We start from the raw sequence: 23,475 nt of genomic DNA on the forward strand, positions 1-23,475 counted from the left end.
AAAAAAGTGTTCTAAAAACAATAACGTTTTTATTGTATGAAGAAACTGAAATATAATGATGTCAGTAGGTGTCAAATTAAACCCACAAGAACAGTACAATATGAGGACTGCTTTGTTTTTAGGAATCAAAACGTGATCATTGTATATTAACTGACAGGGTAAAAACAGTTGTTGAGCAACTTGCCACCTTTCTCATTCCCGTCGCGCCATCGCGAGAGCAGTAGGCGGGCTCTTTCTTGCGATAGGCTGTTACTGGAATACCTTCGAGATTGACTGCACCCCCTCTTCCGGTTAATTCGCTGGTGCGCAGAAGTTGCTAGTCACAGGAGCCACAATGGCGATTGTAGTCTTCTTCAGATAGGGCTGTGGATGATACAAAATCCACCAGCATCGCCCTAAATATAGGCCTGGTTGATTTCCAGAGCCATTAATAATAAACAGGAACATCTACTACACACGAAAATACTATAATTTCTAATCAATATTGAATCTATAGGGGATAAAACGTACATTAAAGGGAACATGTAAACAGCACCAACCGGGTCAAGTTTTCATTTTGTTGGAGAAACGAGCGTCTTTTACTCAAGGCGTCTGCTTGTTTCTGAAAGCTAAGACCGTTATTCTGTGGAATAATAATACGTTTTCTTAACTTGGCACCGGACAAGGACACCTTTCACAAAGGGACTTTTTTCTTTTTTAGGAATCTGCTCGCTAGCTGTCGAGCATTAGCTAGCTGTGCTAGCTACGTTGAGACGGAGGCGACACCACAATGCTCCTATGTTTGGTTTGGACCTTCCTCATTCAGTGACTGTCTCGGAGTGCTAACTTTGCTGCATAGGAAAACCAACTTGGATTTTTTTGTTCTTGTTTTGGAAAACTTCTCCGGTGAGCTAATGGAATGAATTGGCGCTGAGGAGGACTGTACGTGAGCGGCCTAGAGTGTTTATTTTGTGCTTGTGTTTGTTCTGTTTCTGCTTTGCAACTCTTTGTTTTGACATTTGAAGTAGCCGTTGTTTTCTTGTGGATGAATCTCTCGGAACACGGAAGCCGGCGTGAGGTATGCCAGGGTCGGACCGACACCATGGGACCAAGAGGAAGACTGTTTCGAGCGGCGGCGTGCCACACCAGACCCAAGGCCCAGCTCACACCTCTGAGGGAAACATGACGAGCAAAGACAGTAAGGCGCTGTTAAAATCTTCCATGATATCTTCGAAACGAAAACGGCATAAATCAAACAAACCTAACCGAGAATCCGTGGCGGTACCGCGACCCGGAGTTTTTGCCCCCGGTAATACGGCGCCTCCTGGTGTCAACACGGTGAAGCCTCTGGTGGAGTACGACGACATCAGCTCCGACTCGGACACTTTCTCGGATCCCCCGTCCAACAGGCCTTCTGAGAGGGGGGTCGTGGACCGACTGGATCCCTCGCCTTCTCCCGAACACGATGGGGACGATATCGTCATAGAACCTGAGCGAGAGAGCAAGGGTCAAAGACACACTCGGAAAAAGCCTAAGGACCCTAATAAAGTCAGAGACTCTGGAAACGGGGAGCATGGGTACAAGAAAAAGAGCAGCAAAGATCGTGAAAAAGGTAATTTTGGGAAAGTCAAGGAGAAAGCGGCTTCATCAGGCTCCTCGTCCAAGCGCCAGCTCCAACCAGAAGGTGACACCAAGCGTGGGGAGTCAACGCTCTCTGTACAGACTGCAGCCAGTGTAGGTAGCACCACATCCTCCACATCTTCATCTCGCAGTAAGGAGAGCGGTCGCTCAGGGAAGACTCATAAAGAAAAGCAACAACGGAGAGAAGGCCGAGGAGATGGAAACCGAAGCTCCTCCCATAGGAGCCGGACAGACAGGACTCACCGCAAGTCCTCCAAGAGTCACAAGTCGAGCCCTAAGGTGAAGCTGTCAGGCAGGGGAAGCCCTCGCAGAAAGGGCGCCAGCTCTGCTGTACCATCCAGTCCCAGAAGAGGCAGTGAGAGTCCACTGGGCTCCAACTATGGACAACAGGGGGATGACGGGTACTCCAGGCGGAGGTTAGCCCAGAAGAGCCCCAGCCCCTACAGGGATTTGTCCCGCCGCAGCAGGCAAAGGTCGGACAGCCCTTATGTCAACAGGCACAGGTCCTCCAGCTGTGAGAGGGACAGCAGCCCTTATTCCAGGAGGCGCTCCATCAGCCCCTATGCCACCCGCAGGTCCTCCAGCTTAAGCCCAGCGTCTCGGTGAGTACATCTAGGAAACCTTGAAACTAGGGGTGCACCGATTGTGGTTTTTCAGCCGATCGCCGATTACCGATCTTTAAAAACCATGAACTGCCGATTCCAGTTTTGGGCAATACTGATTTTTTAATATTTTTTTTGTCTGAAATGTTATTGAATATAGCAAGAAAGCTATTATATTTAGTGGGGTGACTATTGTTAACTGAAAATGTGTAGACATGACTTGGTGGGTGGGTCTGTCAGTCAAACCTCTCACAGAGTAAAAGAGTACAGGGGTTAATTTTTAGACCTTTGCAGAGGTGAATGAGATTGGTGTATAAAATCAGCTGATCACCATAATTAAGGAAATCGGAGCTAATTTTTTTTTTGTTTTTGTGCAAACCTTTAAACTTTATAGGTGTTTACCTGGCTACATCTGAATAATTAAGTGTAGCAAACTATATAACATTTCAAGAGGAGAGTTGAGAAGTAATCAGGAATGTCTTCATGGAATGTATTAAACCTGCTTTATTGGTTTGAAGTCAGGTTGAACTGTTAACAGTTTCACCCTGACAAACCTGAATAATTGGAATAAGAGTAAAAACTTTAAGCTCAACCATCTTTACACTAAAAAATTCTTTTATTTATTTCTTTTTTTATTATTATTTTAATCTTGCAAGTAAACTAAGAATAGAAATAATAGATTTCTATGATAACATAACATAAATTACCACTAAATTCCAAAGCAGATAATTTCTGGTTAATGTTATTTTGGTGATAGAACTGCATGTTGTTAGTAAGTCTGTTGCAGTCGATCATTTAACCCCAAGATAAATTAAAATTAGCTCAATTTCTATTTTGAGGGCCAATTTGGTTTGCGTCCATTTTATTTATAGTTTGAGATGTAAGTGGGTTTTATTTATTGTTTTTGGCTGTCATGTTTTTTGGATATTAATATCTTCCAGTTCTAGTGTTAAGTGTTTACAAAAATAAAAGTTTATTGATCTTTGAAAGGGCAAACTTGCATTATTATGCCTTTATCAGTAGATTACTTGAAAATGGTCTCACAATGTCATTATTGTTGTTTTTTGTGATAATTACTTGGACAATTTAATGTCCAGCTAAATTTATCGTGACAGGCCTCATTTTCTGAATAGGATAATAAAAATCAAGTCTATTAAAAAAAGTTGAAATGCATGGAAACATTTTGTACATTTCAGATTAATAAATTGAATGATTGTCTATATTACATAGTGATGACATTTTTAAGGTTATTTCAGTGAACATCTGTATTTAATAACTTTTCAATTGTGTTTCGAAGATCTTTTAGGGTGGCTTAAAGTTTGTTTGTCTTATTTCAGACGCTCGGGTCGTTCCAGAAGTCGTTCCCCGCTGCACTACTCCTCTCGCCGCTCCTCGTCTCGTTCACGCAACAAGAGGCATCCGTCTTCAGCTTTAGGAGGCGGCAGCTCCCACATTAGTCGTCCAGCTAGCCGCTCCCCCCCTGCATCCCGCTTGCCCCTCAACTCCAGCCTGGGTGCAGAGCTCACCCGCAGAAAGAAAGAGCGCCTGGCCGCCGAGGCGGCCGCTCGCGCCAACGCCAGCGGCACCGCTTCCCCTCTTCCATCCACCCCAAAACTCCCCAGTTCCACATCTTCACGGCCCGCTAAAACTGAGCCGCCACAGGTAGAAAGAGACCCTGTAGCAAAGGTGGAAACCCAGGCTCAAGCAACAGCACAAATAACCTCTGATACTCCCAGGACCGAAGATCAAGTTACGGCACCTTTACCATCCTCTCCCACCAATTCCTCTGCTCCTCCTCCTGAGCCTTGCCCTCCTGTTCCCCCCTCACCTGCCACACAGGTGCCACCCCCGCCACCGCCGCCCCCTCAGCCAGAAGCGGCTAATAAGCCCGCCACGCATCACATGTCCCAGGCTAAATCGCCAGGGTTTGTTCCTGCACGCAGTCCTGTCCGCCAGACACCACTCCACAAGACATCCACTCTGCCACCCCTCCCTCTGCCCCCGATGCTGCTGGGAAACACTCAGGACAGGTGAGTCGTCTCACACGTTTCCAAGCATGAATAGTTTATTATAATATGATATGCACATACAGAACTATCCCTATTATTGTTATGGTTTGCTTCCAAAGCGGAGAACTTTAATGGAGTCCTATATTTCAATCTTCATCAAAAGTTTTCTGGATTTTTTTTGTTTTTTTTGTTTTGAGAACTTAAATGTTTAACCTGGATTTTTAGCATGTTTTTCTTTATGTTTTTGTTCCAGTGCTTCTGTATTAGCATGAAAACTTGAGTCTGGGTTGGAAAAAGAGACCAAACCAAAACCAACAAAGTTTTTAGCAAAGCTCCCGAAGCTTATATAGACCACTTTAAATTATAACATAAAAAATTGACTGCTAGGAAGCAAAACGTCAAGATACGTGGATACAGATTTTTGTTTTACAGATTTTTTTCACTGCATTTACTTTCTAAACCTGAACAAGTATTTTTTCTCTTCCCTAAACTGAAAGCAAAAGCTATTTTTGTTCCCGCAAGGTTATATTACCATTTTGTCGTTTCAGCCATTCCTCTGTTAAAGTAAACCACCATGGTCACATAAAAGAGAGTTGTGCTCTTGGATCGTTAATTTGGTGGATCATTTTATTTATTGGAACATAAGAGAAATTAAGGTTAATCTCTGAATTAGTTTGCTTTGCTCTGTCAGCCCAAAGAAATCCACGCCTCCCCAGCGTCCGTCAAGAAAGGAAAAGACGTCCAGCAGCCGGCCGTCTCTCATCGATCTCCCTCTGCCCCCCACTTTGCCTGGAATCGACTCATCGCCGCCTCAGTCGCCTGTCCGCCAGCCGCCTCCTGGCCCCCAGCAGCCCCTCAAGAAGAGACCAAAGTCAGAATCTGTTGTCAATCCCCCCCATTACCTGTTGTTGCATCGTTACTCCCGCATGATCCCACATATCTTTGTTTTCCTGTTTCTCTTTGATTTCCAGGATTTGTTCCCCACGTTATGGTGAGAGAAAACATAACCTGAGTGACTGGGGGAAACGCTGTGTGGACAAATTTGACATAATTGGGATCATAGGCGAAGGCACATATGGCCAAGTGTACAAGGCGAAGGACAAAGACACAGGTAATGTACAGGCTCGCTAAGCATTTGCGACTATTCCAAGATAATATGAACTAAATGCGTTCTACTGTAAATCCTGTGTGCGTCACTTTTCTTTACAGGGGAACTTGTTGCTTTGAAGAAAGTGCGGTTGGACAATGAAAAGGAGGGATTCCCCATCACCGCCATCAGAGAGATAAAGATCTTGAGGCAGCTCAAACATCGCAGCGTTGTCAACATGAAGGAAATCGTTACCGACAAGCAGGATGCACTTGACTTCAAAAAGGACAAAGGTACGATGGCTACAAAGATAGTCAGACATGTTTTTTTTTTTTTTGCTGTGAATGGAGGAAAAAAAAAACATTTCTGTTTTTAATCTATGACGTGACAAAGTGGATGGTCTTTAAGCAAAATGTTTACTGTCTAAGAGCACAGAAAACTTGGTGTGGATTCCCTTTTAGTCTTTGTATTTTTCTGTTTGTCTGGGTAGCTCGAGGCTTTGGAAAGCTTTACTTATCGAGCGCTGGATAGAAAAACAAACATCGTTACTCTTGCTTCTTTCAAGATACGCCTTTACCATAGAAGTCTGTAGAGCTGCTCCCATTTAAACGCTCCATATGGCAGCACTCCAACTGAGAAAAAGAGTTCATGTGTGTTTAACAGCTTATTACATAGGATTGGGCAGCTGTTTGTGAACTTCATTACTTCAATTCTTATTCACTCACAAACTGTCAAACAGTATTTTACACTGTTTCTCTGACATTTAATAGTAGTGTGTGTTGTGCTCTGCTTGTCTGAGAATGGGCCACCAGAATAACATGTCTGGCAGGGAAACCCAGACGCCCGCTTCCCCAGCAACACCCCAGCTCCTTCTGCTCAGATGTTCCTACCAGCCTCAGCTGAGATTTTCTGAGCTTATACTTCTCTCTAAGCTGTAATCTTTTCCATTTGCTCTCAGGTGCATTTTATTTAGTATTCGAGTACATGGACCACGACCTGATGGGCCTCCTGGAGTCAGGCCTGGTCCAGTTCTCCCACGAACACATCCGCAGCTTCATGCGTCAGCTCATGGAGGGCCTGGACTACTGCCATAAGAACAACTTCCTGCACAGGGACATCAAATGCTCCAACATACTGCTCAACAACAGGTCAGAAAACAAACTCACTCCAATCAACATTTATTTGGATTGTGATTGTTTGTGATTACAGTTCTGTCTTTTGTTGTTGTTGTTGTTTTTTGTATATTTCTACAACCCATCGGACTAATGACCAATCTCCCCCCCCCACCCCCGACACGTTGTCTACTCTTTGTATTGTTGCATGAATGAAACAAAGTAAATATGGTTTTAATAAGGAAGTTGGTTGATGGAGATAAAGCTTGTTTGCTTTGTTACTCATGCCAGATGTTGATATTTCTCTGTTTGCAGAGGCCAGATCAAACTGGCAGACTTTGGTTTGGCTCGACTTTACAACTCTGAGGAAAGGTGAGAGTGTGTTTATTAAAAAAAAACAAAAAACATAATAGATAAACACACAGTCTGTTTACATTCAACTCAAGTCCTTAAGAGTGGTTATCCTCCAACTTTTAGAGGCCTCCTTATTCTATGGGTACCTGTATCAACCGACTGGTTCATTACCAGACTGCTGCAGAACTGAATCACATGTTGATGTTGTAACTCAGGCATTTAATTTAGGTTTGTTGGTGCAGGACAGCAACTCTTAAGGACTGAATTTGGAGACCCCTGTTGTAGTCCATATCAAATTTTTTGGGTTTGCATGAATGAAATGTTTTTAAAATAGTGTTTTTTTTCCCAAGTGAGTAATTCTCCAGTAGATGGAGCCACAATCTTTTTACTTGCATCTGAACCATTTCTGTTTTGGACACACGGGGGCGCAAGTTGCGTGTGAATGCCTCACAACATCATTGTTCTTTGTCCTCCTTCCCCTGCAGTCGACCTTACACTAATAAAGTAATCACACTATGGTACCGTCCCCCTGAACTACTGCTTGGGGAGGAGAGGTATTCCCCAGCCATTGATGTTTGGAGCTGCGGGTGAGTCTAAAACTGTCGTAATGGAACGCCTGTTCAGTCAGAATCCAGCATTTCCCTTTCTTTGGTTTTGTTATTAAAAAAAAACAACAAGCCTTTAGACATAATTCTCTTACCATGAAACAACTTTTACGAAAGCCGAATGGTTTGTTTTCTAAAAACAGGTTGTCCAGTTTCATTTGCATAAACTGTACCAAAATAAATGTTGCGATTTATAAGTGTTTGTATTTTTCTAGAATAGTTCTAATTAACTACCAGATGTTTTCAAAGCATTTCTTCTGCAATGTAAGCAACAACATCAACAATTTGCAAGATTAATTGTTTGCGTATCGTTTCTGTTTCTTTGGGGAGCCGGATGAATTTTAAGCTCAGCATGAATTTATACGGTTAATAAGTACTGAAGGTTTTCCTGCTACTTATAATTATGTGTTGTAGTAATACTGAAACTCTGTTTATGTTTCTGATCTATAATGATTTACACATCCCCACATTTTTGTTGTTTTTTTTTTTTTCAAATATTTTTTTTAGTTTGCTATTGAACAGGTTAAATGAAAATACATTTTGCAGTTTTAATTAAAAAACAATAATCAAACTTCTATGGCCATCAGCTACTTTTAACTCGATATTTTTGGCCCCTGTGGCAAAAAGTCTGGGCAGTACCTGTTAGTCTCGTCATCCAAGATTCTTTAAAGCTGTTTAAAATGTCTACAAAAGTTATTTAGTTAGTGTAAACATGATTAGGGCCAATTCTAGCTACCTATGAACTCCACAGAACAGGTCAAGTCTATATTTATATTTGTAAAGCAAAAATGTATTTTCTTTTTTTTTTCTCAAATAATGTTAAAAATCTCATGTCTTATTTTTCTGAACCAATTATGTATTATCACGTTCAAAGAATGGGCAAATGAGTGATTAGAATACATATATTTTTCTAAAGTATTCTTGAAAATGTATGTCATTCTAAGAATAAAAATGTCTTTTGTTTGTACATTTTGGGCATTTAATAAATGAAACCCAATTATTTCCCTATTTACACAGAAAGTTGCATAAAGCGGGGCTGCTGGGCTTCATGTACAATGTATTTTCATTGAGCGTACTAACTTCGTTTGTGTGTTTGTTTTCTTTGTTTAGGTGTATTCTTGGGGAGCTCTTCACTAAAAAACCAATATTTCAGGCAAACCAAGAACTTCTACAACTGGAACTCATCAGGTACAGAAACTTCTACAGCCCCAACGTGTTTTAGCCACCGTCGGCCGCTTTAAAAACCAGAACTCGACTAGTCTCTCAAATAAATCGGATCAGCATTACAACTTACGTCAGTGTCATAACTCGTCAAAATAAATACAAATTAGGTTTTTTTCCATTGAGTCCTTAAGAACGTCTCTCTAAAAATAAGTGATTCCTTGTAGTTTTAATGAATATTTACAGAAACAATATGGAAAAAAAATAGAGAAAAAAAGTTACTGATGAACCAATCTACAGAAAACAAAAACATAACTTTTGATGAAAATTATGACTTGTTTTGATAATTCATTTAGAACTTTTATGACCGTTTCTAATCCTAGAGGGGAGCTTAGGACAGAAAATAGGAGAATGATCGGTTCAGGACAAATACAAAATGCCTTGTATGTGCAACTCATGGGACTGGCTGTATTTCCATAGATACGTGGCAGCTACGTCCATCTGTAGCTTAGAAACACATCTGGACACAAACGACAGATGTGGACACATCTGGACATATCCAGATGGGTTTCGTTTTGTGAGTTTGAACTTCTTTAGGTTCCTCACTTTGGATTAAGAACTAGGTTGCTAGTGCAGTGTTTGTGCTCAGAAAAGTTATGAACGACTTGAACCAAGGTATAAAAGCAAAGTCCAGCAAAGCTTTACTCAAAGTTAACAAAACAGTTTACTGTACAATAGTGTCTTTTGCTTTGTTGGTTATTTGCTGTCATTCTTGGAAAACAACCTTCCAAAAAAAAACGTTAGATTACCTGAGAGTTACATGCCTTTTATAGAGGAAGTGAAATAAAGAAGGAAAAGAATTGTCTATGCTTTTCCTCTGAGATGTTGGAGAGTTTCATAGATTGTTTCTATCTCAAACTGCGGTTTTCTTCAATCATACCACATGATTAAAAGCTCCCTTTCGTTTCCTGCAGCCGTCTGTGTGGAAGTCCTTGCCCTGCGGCGTGGCCTGATGTCATCAAACTTCCACTCTTCAACACCATGAAACCCAAGAAGCAGTACAGACGGCGGCTACGAGAGGAGTTTGCCTTGTATGTCGCCTGCCAAGCGCTCATGTCAAATCTGTTGTTTCCTGTTAGCTTTGGTAAATATTTCTGTTCCTTTCTGCAGTTTGCCTACTCCTGCTCTGGACCTGCTGGACCGCATGTTGACCCTCGACCCTTCACGTCGCTGCACATCGGAGCAAGCTCTTCTCAGTGACTTCCTTACTGATGTCGATCCTGGCAGGATGTCGCCACCAGAGTTAGTGTCGAAAGACTTTTAAGTTTAAGATTTAAATCTGTTCAAATTTTTGACCTGTCTGCGCTTTCTTTGTCCAGTCTTCCTCATCACCAGGACTGTCACGAGCTGTGGATTAAAAAGAAAAGACGTGCACGTCAGAGTGGGTTGCCTGAGGATGTGCCTGTGCCCAAAGTGCCCCGTAAAGATATGGCTGGGACCTCCAGTGGAGAGAACAGCCGACCCCAAAGCAGCCCACCTGGAGCTCCGCCCCCTCCCCCAGGAAAGCCGCCCTCCACAGCCAAACTGGACAGTGAGCTGTCAGGTAACAGATCACCTCCAAGTATTTGGTTTGGGAAAAAAAAGTCTTTCCCGTGAAAAAGTGAAATAAAACCAAGTCAAATTCAGGTGGACTTTGTAACTTCTGCTCCAGTTCTGACTGGCATTGTTGCCCTTCTACGTATAAGCATCAGCAATGATTAATTTAACACAGTGGTAATGAATGGAAGCAGCTAAAAGTCTGACCTTTTCTACATCAACCTGTAATGTAGCTATGCTTGTGGAGACGCTGTCAAGCCACTTAAACTTTAAAAGCTTGCATACAGTTAGATTTCCTTTTTTCTTAATATGTAATTTGGTCCACTGACATGTTAAGTAAATGAAAATGCTGTTATACATGATACATGTACAAAAATGTGAGTATTTACTTGTTCATAGTCAGGAGTGGTCCTTTAGTCACAATGCAGCCAGATTCTTATCGGTGTATTTTTTTGACTTTTTTTTTTTTTTTTTTTTTTACTGTTTCCAGTTCATGTTTTTACTAATTACTGTGTATTTCCAGGTCTTGGAGCGGCTGCAGAGCAACTGAATCAAACTGAGCTGGCCGTGCTGCTTAATCTCCTCCAGGGACAGACTGACCTCAAGCTGCCCCAAGTGGCCCAGCTCCTTAACCTCTCTGACGCAGACACTGTCAGCCAGTTGCTATCAACTCTCAGTGAGGCCTCTGACCACCAGGGGGCTGCAGAGGACCAGGCTCAGCCTCCTGCCGCAGCGCAGCCTCCCGAGCCGCCCCCGGAACCCCAGGAGGCCTCACCCACATCTGGAGAACCTCCGCTCAGCCAGGAAGACCAGGCCAGCCTGCTGGCTCTCATTCTGGGCCAAATCATAAAACCTCAAACCGAGGAGCAAAGCGATGAAAGCAATGGCGTTAAGTCAGAGGAGGCGCTGACACGCGGTTCGTCCGCTTCTACTACTGATTCCAAGGGCAAGTCTGGGTTTAGTCTTTAGAGAGTGAACAAAGAGGAAACCAGTCAGGAGGGAAATCCATAAAATGTGTAAAGCAGAGGAAATCTGTACAAGACCTATAAACTTTTCTCAAATTAGATTTTAGATGACCTGATGAAATGAACAATAATCCAAATGAATCCGGCTATTAGACCAATCATACATCAATCCATCTGTTATTGACAAATATTCATCTCCTTTCAGCACCTGTCTTTAAAAAAAAAGCAAAGGAAACTTGTGAAAATTTCTTGTGCATTTGGCTGTCGTGTGACCCAGGTAAACAGGTAAAAGTTTGTGCACATGGACATGACCAGTGCACGGTTGAAGTGCTCAGTAAAAACCAAAACCTAGTCGAGTGATGTTCAGCTGCGTAAAATAAAAAAAAGTTTCACGCTGTGTTGTTCCCATGAAATCTCCCTCTTGTTTCTTTCTCACTGTCTTTGTTTCTGTCCGTTTCATTTTCACATGTTTTATCTTCTTCACTTCATTTTCATCATCAAGGAGGTGTCGTGGCTTCTTCGCAGGAAAAAAAACCAGTCTGTAATGTCAGGATTTTTATGAAGAAAATCTAATAAATTATCAAGTGAAAATAAATATTTTGAATCTTTTTAGATCTCACCTGCATGTGTTTCTTTTAAATTTGGTTTGTCACTTTTTTTTTTTTTAACTTTCACTCAGTATTTAGTATAAATATTAAGCTGAATCACTACTTATACTGGAAACAATCTTAGTCTTGTTTTGGTTGCACTGTTCTATAAATATCACTGGTGCTTGGATCTCATCTTTTTCTTTCAATACACACAACTGGTTATATGGGAGGAGTGCCAATATTTTACATGCAGTAAATTGAACTTTTTTATGTTTAATGACTAATGATTAAAATGATTAGTCATGAAAATGGGTTCATTAACAATTTTAAACCTGGAAAGTTGCCTAAATTTTACCGTTTCACAGCATTTATGGCCACGTGAGCGGAGAGCAAAGAAATGTTTATATGTAGTTAGTCATGTGCGCCCCCTTGTGGTCGATATGGGAATTTTTAGCCTTGCTTAACTTTCAAGTTGGACTTACTTGGAACATTTTTATGTAAGTGAGGTGTAGAACATACTGGGGGTTAAAAAAAAAGAAAAGCTTAACATTTCTGATCAGTTTTCCTCTATTTTTAATTCCTTCTGTTCTTTGGGTCCATTAGATGGTGGCGTGTCAAAAAGGAAACAAGTTCTGCCTGACCAGTTTCCTCCAAGCGGTGAACAGCGACCCCCGTCTCCACCCGGGTCCCCTCCAGCAGCTCCTCTCCTGGTGAACTCCCAACAAGCCGAGTCAGAAACTCGGCCTAGCAACCAGGACATCAGCCCTGCTGTGGCTGCTGCCTTGCTTCAGCTCATCTCCCAGCAGGACCTGGAGGTTGTGACCTCCAAGCAAAGCAAAGACCCCTCCCCGGCTGTAGATGCCGCAGGCCGTGAAGAGCCCACCCCACCCTGGGTTGCGGACTCTCCCGTTAAACCTTCAGCCCCAGCTGAGGCCCCAGCAGCGCTGGGTACCGCCGCTCCCACCACTTCGGCGCAGTTCCCCAAGGACCAGGATCTGCGATTTTCCCATGGAGCCGCCCGCTGAACCCCAATCCACCGGTGACCTTAATGTTGGGTATCATGAGACAGCTCCAGCAGTCCTGGCCTGAAGGGAAAGGAAAGGCAGATGGAGAATGCAGCCACAGAAAGTGACTCACTGGACCAAGAGCAGGTAGTGAAAGTCAAATCAAAGATTTTGAAAGTGAATGTCTAAAAGGAGGAGATTTAGGTTTTTTTTTTTTCAGGTAATGAACGCATTTGCCTAATGGAGCAAGCTGTTCTGTTGCCTTGGTGGGAGTGTTTGGACATGGGGTCAGGCTGTCAAGGATTAGTTCAGGTTGCAACACTCGCCGCCTCCAAGTCTTTGCTCTTTTCCAAACATCGACGAGGCCGGACTGCTAAACTGAGTGCTATGCAACTGAGGCTTAATGATTGTCAGTTCCACTGCAGTGGCCCCCTTTCAGTGTGTTTCATTGTTACGGAGAACAATGTGTTTTTTTCAGTTTATTTTAAATGGCGAGCTCCTCCTGTTTTCAGTCTGACGTTTCAGCTTTTCCTGAGCGATCTCGGGTATGGTGGGGCTTCAGTTCTGCTTTGAGTGACCACTGTGTACGTTTTTCAGAGCATTTCTTTTGTTTTAAACCCCAAACCTCAGCAGATTGGGACACACTGTCCTACCTGAACTGTGACCCTATGACGTGCAACAATCATTTCTTTAACAAGCCTCTAGTTCTCCTGTTTCTGACCCATAAACGGATTATATCAAAACATTATACGCTGCTGCTCTGCACATGCTACTCTAGTTCACGTAAAGTTGAATAAATGCACATGGATTTATCTGGGCCGTAAGCGCGTCACCTTTCTGACAACTGTTGCAGCAAGCCCCCTCCCCCCTCATTTTCTTTCTTAATTTTTGATTAGATTATTTTCTACATAAAGTGAAAAAAACGCTTTAAAAAGTGACGGTCAGCCATTTTGCTTCCGTTTTTTGCTTTGAAGAAAGGGAGAAGTAATGTCTGTAAAATAAAAGACAGAAGAAACGACAAAAATAATTGTAATTGTGTTTTTGGGGCTGTGGGTCGCTTATTAAAGGTTATTCCACCAGATGGACTACATACCATTTCTGAGCGTTTCTGTGTGAAGTGACCACTAGATGGTAGACATTTCCACAAATCCCAACTGTTTGCTTTTCTCATAAAAGGTGAGAACTGCAGTGTTGGCCAGGTTACGGTGCTACGAGTTGTTTAATTTTGAGTCAGCATGCTGTCTCTGAAGGAAAAAATGCACAAAAATACTGAATAGAGGACACTCAGGTGTGCAGTAAAAGATTCCTGGAAAATCTCATTTGACCTCAGATATTAGCATCATTTTTAAATGGTTCTCTCTTTTTCAGTTTTGCACACATAGTCCCAAACTGATGCACCGTTTTTATATTTCCACGTTCCCCCTGTTAAGACCACATACTTGTAAAAGTTTGGCATTTTATGTGATATAGTCCACAAAAGTAGATTTGGGATTCGTCCCTTGCAGCGTAGCTCAAATGAGATTGGATGGAGATAATCTGATCAAGACGACGCCTAACAATTGATCAACAGCACCTCAGTACCACTGGAAGGGAAAAAATGCAACAGGATGTTTTCTGATGGAAAAGCTTGGCTTTTTTTGATGAAGGAATTTTACCAAAAAACTCTTTAATGTGAAAGTGAAAACTTGGTAAAAAAAAATCTTTTACTAAAATGTCTAACACAGACGCACCTTTGGCTGCAATCACAGCACAGACCGTCTTTTGGTCTCAATCAGACTTGCACATCTGAACTTGTTAACTTTACTCCATTCTTCCTTGCAAAACTGTTCAAACTCTGTCAGGTTGCTTGGGGGTCAGCTTTGAACATCCCTTTTCCACTCCAGCTACAAATTCTCTTTTGGATCAAAGTCTGGGCTTTGACTGGTCCACTCGTACTGCCACCACCATGCTTCAAAGTGGGGATGTTGTGTTTTTGTGGTGATGTGTAGTGTTTGGTGTCCATCAAACTGTGTCTTATCTGATGACCAAAAAGCTCCATTTTGGTCTCATCAGACTGAAGAACTTTCGTCCATTTGACCATTAGTCTCAAGATGAGCGTTATTAGTTTTCATGTCTCTTTATGCCTCTCTTCCACAAAAAAGAGGCATAAATCCATAATTTTTTGATGGATGTAGCTGGACTCCAGAGTATGTTTAATGCCTTAGATTTTTCTGTATCCATCCCCTTACTTATACTTGTCAATAACCTTTTCTCTGATTTGCTTGAAGTTTCTTTATGTGTCTTTATGTCTTCCATACTCCAGTCACTTGTGACACACTCACTGCACTCCGGTGATCTCCATTCCACTCACTGAGAATACAAACACAAGATAGCCAGAACTGTTGAATCAGGTCAGTCACTTTAAAGGAGCCAAATATTTATGCAATGTCATTAAAGAGTTGTTTTGGAGGGATTTTAAAAGCAATAAAATTGTTAAAACATTCATCAATACCTTTTAAAGGCACTGTGCCCGACCAGCACACCAGGTATTGGTGTTGTCTTGCAGGGGTCAGGGAGCATTTGCACTGGACAAAAGAGCCTCAGAGATTTTCTCTGATCAAAGTTGATTCACTCTGAAAAGAATTTATGGCAGCCAACGATGTTAAAGACATCAAGGAGAGCGCTATGCGTCACCAGAAATGGTGGTGGTGTTGGAGTGTGGGTAGGTGGGGGTTAGCTGTGACCTGAAGGGCCACCATTCAAGAAGAGTGGGACGCCATGCCTCAGCAGACAATAAGTCGACTTATGAACAGCAGGAAACATCTGCAATTGATGCTCAAAGACACAGGACATTATTGAGACATTGACATTTTTTTGTTGTTTGATTTTCGTTCAATACTTTACGTTGAGGACATGACCATGGTAGGCTTCCACTGTCATATAATATTGTAGCATCAACCTTTTTATGGTTTCCATTATATATATTTAAAAATAATAATTGATACGTTGTTTCAGGCTTCCTGAGAGAAGTGGCTGTTTTGATTACAGTAGAAAAGGGGTTACAGCAATATCCTTATTTATGCATCATATAATAGTCCCAACCTTTATTAGATCTTAACATTCTGTGTGTTGTTACATTTATAGACTTAAATAAAAGTGAGATTTTTCTCCAATCAGCAGATCAAGGCTGTTTAGCTGACTGATGTATTTCTTATCCAGCAAAAATGCGCAAGCAGCTAAATTACACATTTTTTTAAAGTGAGCAGACTTGTAATATTGTCTCCAACCCAATTAAAGTCGGATGGATTATATTCCAACCCAGTCAGATGGAGACATGACGTCTCCATGATTGGTTCTCCCTCTATATCAATCATATTTATACATCAGTTATTCCCCCACTTGGTTTGATCTCTCTATGAAGATCCCGACAGGCAGCCAAGGATCATAAACCTTAGATGGGCAAACGCAGAGGCTTCCAAGGATGGTGCAGATTGTGTGTGTGTGTGTGCGTGTGTGCTGGATTGGCTTCACGCACACAGAGACCAGCTCCTCACTTGGCACGCTTACATAGCCGCTTACCCCTCTGGCCCGGCGAGCAGCTGAGCCCTTTGGGTGGGATATCCATTCAGAGAGGAGGCGGAGGGAGGCTCACCTGCCCTCTAGCACAGGCCCAGTGTGAATGAGATGAGACGGTGCTGCATTCTGTCTGATGCCTCCGCCCGCCGGGACTCCAAATAATAGTGAATGTGCCCGCGGGGACTTTCCACTGGAGGATGTAGTGGGCAATGCCAGCGCCAAGTCACAAAGACGAGACGAATAAATCAGGGCTGAGGAGAGACGAGAGGGAGGCGAGCGAGGCGGCGCCATCAATCAGAAAGAAGCACCTTATGGGGAATGCCCAGAAATGTGCCAATCTGAAGCTCACCGTCGCCATGGCAGGGGACAGTCTGCGGCGATCAAAATGGAGCCTCCACTTTGAATGCTGGCACTTAAGTCAGCTGCAGCGATTCTGGGAGACTTCCAGACAAACGGTGAAATTGCTGAGGGTTTGTTTCAGTCTATTCGTGCTAACCTGATTTAATGAATGTTTGGGTTTTTATTTCAAAGACTGATTGAATTTTCTGAGTCCCTCTCAGATCTGGTGGTGAGCAATATTAAACACCTGGTTTGGGTGCCATGTGATATTTAAAGGATCTTTGAGCAGCCCTGAATTGAAACAGAATGGAACAATGCCAATTTTACAGCAAAAATTCACTATAAAGAGACATAGAAGCATTTTCTCGAGATTTCTACAAGCTACAGACCGTTTCTTAAATGCCACATGGTTGAGTATTTATTTTCTTAAATTGTACCACCACATTGTAATCTGGCAGCAACCTCAGAACTCCCTGTATTTTTTAATTTCTGAGGAACAAATGAAGTTTGATTCCGTTTAAACCACCGTGCCAAACAAAGGATGTTATGCATATCAATGCAACTCTTGGATAAGCTTAACAGGATTTTTAGAAGATGACAATTGAACTAGCAAAAGCGTTAAACATTCCGAAATGTTTAATTAATTCGTCTAATTCTTTTATTTCTCATTTTAAAACTTAATTTGAACATATAAAAAGGTATCGATTAAAAAGTTCTTAACTACCTCTATAGAACATAACCCAGCAATGAAAACATGAGTGTGTGCAGTGCCGTCTGCATTTTGTCTTTGTGAGCAATTTGCCGGTTTGATGACTGAGGCTGTTTGATCAGCTTGTGAACTCGTCGAGGAGAGGCAGGGACTTCCGCAGCTCCACATCCAAGACACACAAAGCCAAATTAAACAAAAAAGACAAATACCAGCCCAGAACTCCAAATATTGGCAAACGTACACATTAAAATAAAAGTAAAGTAGAACTGAGATTCCTACACCCCTTTAGTTGAACAAAATGTGAATCAAAGTCGTTTTAATTATTAAGACAGCTTGCGTGTAAATATTCTTGTCTTCATCAGCTCTTCTTTGTCTATCAAATAAAATTTAATGTCAGCCATTTTGTTTATGAGTACGTCTCCGTTTATGCAATATTTCGAAAACAGATCCACTTCCTCCCAGCTGTGATGTACGATTTACTGCTGAAACAGCAAGTTTTATAGGCGCCATAATACGACCCCCCCCCCCCATTTCTCTTTATTTTATAGTTTTTTCTAGGAAATTTCATGTTACACATGCTTGTTATGTCCGGCCTGGCCCTTTGCAAGCAGACTTTGAGGACGTTTATACCGAAAAGAGGCAGAAAGAAAACTTGAACTCACCCAGGAAACAGTTTACAAATACAAATGCAGCTTTTAATCACACTCAACATACATTTAAAGAAAACATCAGATTTCAATCAGGACTCTGGCTGGGCCACTCCAAAATGTTGCCAAAACTAAAAGTTAACTTTGAAGCTGATGCTTTTAATCCTTCCTTTTAAATGATTGTTGTCTATATAAAAACACATAAACTTTTCATTCCTAAACTGATTAAAAGATGTCATCAACAGAAGACCATCCAGCCTCACATAGACGTCCAGGCCTCAATAGTTAACGAGTTAGCTAACGCTAGCACTAAGAAAGCCACTGAATCCCTCTGGATGGTGTTTCCCAAGACAAAACTGACAAAAACAATGACAAACTGTTTAATTATACTATTCAAAAGCAGGCAGTATAGTTATGTCCCTAAAAGTGAGCACACACAGCGCTAGCATTCACAATGCTAATGCTATGATCACATTGGCCAAGATGTCATATTAACACACAGTACATTTGTGTCTAAAATAAAGTTTGTTGTCAATTTAGCATAATCTCCACTTTTATCTTTGACATCCTTAAACTTCAACTACAAAATCACTGCGGAAGTAAAAATGGCTGATTCGCAAAATTGGTTCATGACCTTGTTTAGCACTTCCACAGCTAATACTGTGACGTAATAGTTCAAAAAAACATAGTAGGGAATAAAAAGAAATCTTAATGCATGGAAAAATCTGACTCAAACAGAATATAAAGATATGCATGAAGCACTGAGATAGACTAAATTCAGTCAGGTGTCCATTTTATTTCATATTTGTCACTACTTAACTGTAGGAGAAGTGGTACTAAACACAGATGGCAAAAATGACCAAGCATAGACCATGAAGACGAACACTCCAACAACAGTGAGGCTAACCGGAGGGACTGTAATGCAAAGAAAAACTCCGGAAAGACGACACTGCTGGCTTCTTTAAACCTATTCTGTGACCTTTTGTCTTGGCGATATCGCCACCTCAGTCAAATTCACACCATCCTCTCTGCATGATGCTGCACTTCTGCAAACCAAAGTCATTTTTTCCCCCCAAGGTCTCACCTTCTTCTTATCAATTCGGTTCAAAAAGCTCGATCAGCACGGCAGCATCACTGCCTCGTCTCCCCCTCGGTGCCTGCACATGCCGGTGCTGCCTCTTTAAGGGCAGAGGGGCTGCTGGGAAAGCAGTGAGAGAGAGGGTAGGGGTGTAGGAAGGGGGGAGGGGGAGGGGGCGCGGGCCCTGCAGGACCATTTGTGCTGAAGCTCATTTGCACAGCGACACTTAATTGGCTACAACAATTAATTAATGTGTTGGAAAGTTGGCACAAAAAGTTCATTTAAGAGGGTTTTAATAAGCAATTAGAGGAAAAGCAGCGAAGAGGGGGAATTACTGGAGAGGAAAAGAGGAAAAAGCAGAAATGGAACGAACGTCTGGCTACAAGAGACGTGAACGCCCCTCTGTAGCTGACTGCCGTGCTCTGTCTCTTCCGCTGACCTTTCACTTTTGAAGAGCGGATGAATGATTAGGCGTCATCGCCGCGCCACCGTATCTCTCTCAGATGCCCTCAAATCCGTGTTCTTAAGTGGACTCAAAAACCCACAATGCCCTTATATCGCACACGTCTTAACCTCGGTGGCCCCTCGGTGCCCCTCCCTCCCCTCGTTCTTGTCCCGGTGCCCAGTGTAAAATATCGCATGACTAATGAGCAGAGCAGGTTGGAATCCTGGGGAAGATGTCCTTGGAAGACGAATGCATTTTCAGCAGAATAATTAACTTAATTAACAAATTCACATGCATATTCATCAGCCTATTAATGTCTGCTTCGCGCTGCTTGATGAGCAATGCAATAATAACCGTTTCATTTGCATATTTGCGTTCACACTCACACCCTTCCCCAAATAATGAAGAGAAGATGGTGCAGGAAATTCGGAAGGGTATTAAAAAAAAAAAAAAAAAAAGAATGTCGCTCCCGCTCATCCTGCACGAAAGTGAGCAACCTGCACACGTTTACACCTGAGAAGTTTCTTTTTGGCTGTTTCTGCTGCGTGCCACATCAGCTTTAGTAAAACTAGAAGTGTCTCGCTGCCTGCACCTCCAGCCTCCTTCCAAAGATCACCGCGGCTCCCTCTCTGCTTCCTCTCTTTCAGCTCCAAACTCCATCTTTCCTTCCTGTTTTGCGTCTCCTTCTATCCCCTCGTTTTACTAATTAATCCCTGTCATACTTCTGTTTAATTTATTTATTTCTTGCGTTTGAAGTCTGCCTTGTCTGCCTGTCAGTGTAATGTATGTTTTGCAGGAGAACTGTAAAGCTCTGTGTGTGTGTTTGTGTATATGGCTGGTTTGAAACTAAAAGAGCTGTGAATGGGGATAGAAATAAACAAATAAATGTGGGATGTGCATGTTCTCCAACTTCCTTGATTTTTGTTTTTGTTTATGTTTTAGGGGTTCATCCGGCATGTGCATCTGTGTACTTCCCTTCAATACGGATTTGTATCGAGTTCAGATGATGCTGCCTCTAGGCAGCATCATCAGTTACTCTCCTTGATAGTGTGTGTGTCTTGGGAGGCATCACTGGCTTTATATGTGTGTTTCTGTCTCTTTAGATTCAACATATACTGTATTATCTACACTTTTATTTGCTTACAAATTCGTCTCTCTAATATTTTAGATGGCAGCAAAGTGATGGTAACATTTTGGTGCTTTATCAAGTCCAACAGTGTAACTGCCTTTTCTTTTAAGGAGGAAATATGTGTGTGTGTGTGTGTGTGTGTGTGTGTGTGGGTGTGTGTGTGTGTGTGTGTGTGTGTGTCTTCGGCCAGCCTGTGCTCAGACACCAGCAGTTTGTGGAGCAAGAATAAAAATTAGGGAGTGATGCCAAGTGAGTCCCTGGAGAAAAATAGAGGAGACAGAGAGAGAAGAAAGAGGATGTGGAGGAAAGGATTTCGTGCACACGCACACACACGCACACACACACACACACACACACGCACACACACACACACACACACACACACACACACACACACTCTAAAAGAGTCACTTACACAAAGAACACTAGCTTAGCTGTAGTGAATTACAAAGCTCACACTCATTTTAGATAAGGTTTATAGTTAAGATGATCAAAACATACGGATACTTTAGCTCTTATCAGAGGCGGCTCAAGCATATATGAGGCCCAGGGCAGAATTTCTTTAGGGGTCCATTTCATACGATCATTTTTGTACTCTACATTCAATTCAGCTTAATTTATCTGTAAGTATCGTCCCAATAATTAATGAAATTTGTCTGAAAATCACAGTCCCTTAACCTTATTATTATTTTTATTGTTATTTAATTAGAAAGGATGAAGGCCTAAACATATGATCAAGAGTTATGACTTGTTTAGTATTTTGAAAATAGAAGCCAAAAGATTGATTGGTAATATTCTGGAAAATTTAAGCATCATGTGACTGTTTGTTCCCAAGCAGAAATTCAAAATTAAGCTTAGATCAATAGAAGTTGAAACATTTCTTTGAATAGTTTCCTGCAAATATTGTTTTCAAATTTCTAATAGGACTATGTCAGTTCGGAAAACGAGATTTAGTTGCCAGTTCATAATAAAGCTTACAGATATTTTTCCAAATAAAATCTTCAATATTCTAAGGTTTAGCTAATTGCTAAAATGCAGTAGGTTCTGCATTACTAGCATAATCAAGCCAATGATGACACAGGGATTGTTAACTCTTCAAAAATAAAGCTCATGTTAGATTCAAGAAGGAAACTTTCAGGTTTTCAAAGAATACATTATTGCGTTATTGGTTGGACCCAACCAAGGCATTAAAAAAGTGACTGCATTTGGGTTTTTTTTTATGGTGTTACTCAGACGTAAGCCAGACAAAATATCCTTATTATGCTTTCTCACTAATCCACATATAAACAATCACACTGCGGCCTTAATAAATAACACATCCTTTTATTTATATTAGATAAACAGCTACTAAGTTCACCAAGTGTTGCATCATCGGATTAAAATAAGATTGTAAGAATGTTTTATTGGCAGTTTAAATTGAATCTTGGACCTTTAGCAGAGCTTGAGCTCTCAGACAGGTCAGAAAACCTCTCACTCTCAAGTCCTTGCAAAGATAGAAGCAGAAAAAACACGCACAGCTTGAGGCCGATCTCTCACCTTTTTGTCTCTCTGTCCACTCTCTCCCTCTCCTCTCCTCCCCTCCGTCTCTCTCTTTTTTTCTCCATCTCCCAGCTTGCTGAGGTGACATCCTGTGTGTGCAGTGTGACACTGAGCTGTCACCTCCCACTCCTTGCATCACACCTCTGCCCCCTGCTGGGCAAACCGCGTCACCGCATCCAGACGCCGCCTCCTCCACCTCCTCCACCTCCACTGGCACCACGGAACATAACTTCACATTCTGTCACGCTTTCAGTCAAAGCTTTCTTTTTGGACTGAGGTTATGTGATAACTTCAAACTATTTTGCAATTCCAAATATTTATTTATATTCTTGGTTTGATCATGCCACGATATTTTTTAACCTACCCCAGGCACTTTGTTCAGCCCTCGCAAAGATGTAATAAAGACTTGACATAGAATTGGCTTTATTGCAGAAGCATAATTTTACACTACAAAATAGAAGAAAAAAAAAAAATCCAACCTTCAATGTCCATTGAGGCCAAAAATAAAATAAAACAAGTCTTAGATTTAAAAAAAACCCTCCTTTTTTATTAAAATGACTAGTTTTAACATATTTACAGCACTTAGTTTTTTATTTATTTTATTTTATTGTATTGTATTATATTTGATAAAGATTGCACATAGAGGGATCTGGATTTTTTACCTTTCTTCTTTGCTCAATCTTTAATGCATCCAGAGTTCTGGATCCTCTCTGATGTCTCCTTCTCAGCAGTTCAATGTGAGTTTTAGGCCTTAAAACATGGAAGACGGTTAATTTTGATTCCACCTGGAATGTTTGTTTTCTGAAAGTTCATCATTAGTCTCATAAGAGTAAATCAAACAGTTTCAGGAGGGTTTAGCAACTCCACATTTTTGCATTTTTGATAGTAGGATAGAAAAGCTTTTTTTTTTTTTTTTCCTGACATGCCTCCGAAAAAGTTTCCTTGGATTATAGATTGCTGGTTATGAAGATTTGTTGATGTCAAGAGGTCACTATTATTTTCCTCCAATCCTCAGTGATATTAAAATAAACCTGGTCCTCAAAACCCTTTATATTGTCTAAACATGCTGCAAATAAATATAAAACTAAACATTTTTTTATTGTTAGACTACTCTGAAACCATACATCCTCGCTATCTCAGACATGATGATCTCACTCACATCCTAAATTCCTGACCTGCTACGATCCTCGGTTTCATATTTCCAAACTCGCAACTTGACAAACTGGAGAAGAGCCACAGATTCTGACACATGCAGATGCTCTAGCATCAAATTAATATCTTTTACAAAGACTTTTTTTGGCCACTGTTCTGCAGGTTTGATGAATATTT

The 23,475-nt window shown here is 41.5% G+C and overlaps 1 protein-coding gene across 3 annotated transcripts; it reads left to right on the plus strand.

The window, feature by feature from the left end:
- The first annotated feature begins 280 nt into the window (after nt 1–280).
- Nucleotides 281–23,193, plus strand: cdk12 (cyclin dependent kinase 12). 3 transcript variants are annotated; one of them, XR_015763904.1, is made up of 15 exons: nt 281–2,222; nt 3,560–4,252; nt 4,923–5,102; nt 5,203–5,342; nt 5,441–5,611; nt 6,277–6,466; nt 6,746–6,802; nt 7,270–7,371; nt 8,500–8,577; nt 9,525–9,641; nt 9,721–9,852; nt 9,930–10,153; nt 10,670–11,062; nt 12,305–12,852; nt 22,219–23,193. XR_015763904.1 is itself a non-coding variant. In XM_014993312.2 (14 exons), exons 1-14 carry the CDS (start codon nt 1,060–1,062, stop codon nt 12,724–12,726), a joined length of 4,092 nt encoding a protein of 1,363 aa, XP_014848798.2. In that variant the 5' UTR covers nt 281–1,059; the 3' UTR covers nt 12,727–13,795. The 3 variants fall into 3 exon arrangements, 2 of the variants coding, with proteins under 2 accessions (XP_014848798.2, XP_014848799.2); XM_014993312.2 differs by lacking the exon at nt 22,219–23,193 and having other exon boundaries at nt 10,670–11,092; nt 12,305–13,795; XM_014993313.2 differs by lacking the exon at nt 22,219–23,193 and having other exon boundaries at nt 12,305–13,795.
- The last annotated feature ends 282 nt before the right edge of the window (nt 23,194–23,475 follow it).

This window comes from Poecilia mexicana, unplaced genomic scaffold (assembly GCF_051168715.1).
Source record: "Poecilia mexicana isolate PSO_F unplaced genomic scaffold, ASM5116871v1 scaffold_8, whole genome shotgun sequence".
Taxonomy (NCBI): Eukaryota; Metazoa; Chordata; class Actinopteri; order Cyprinodontiformes; family Poeciliidae; genus Poecilia; species Poecilia mexicana.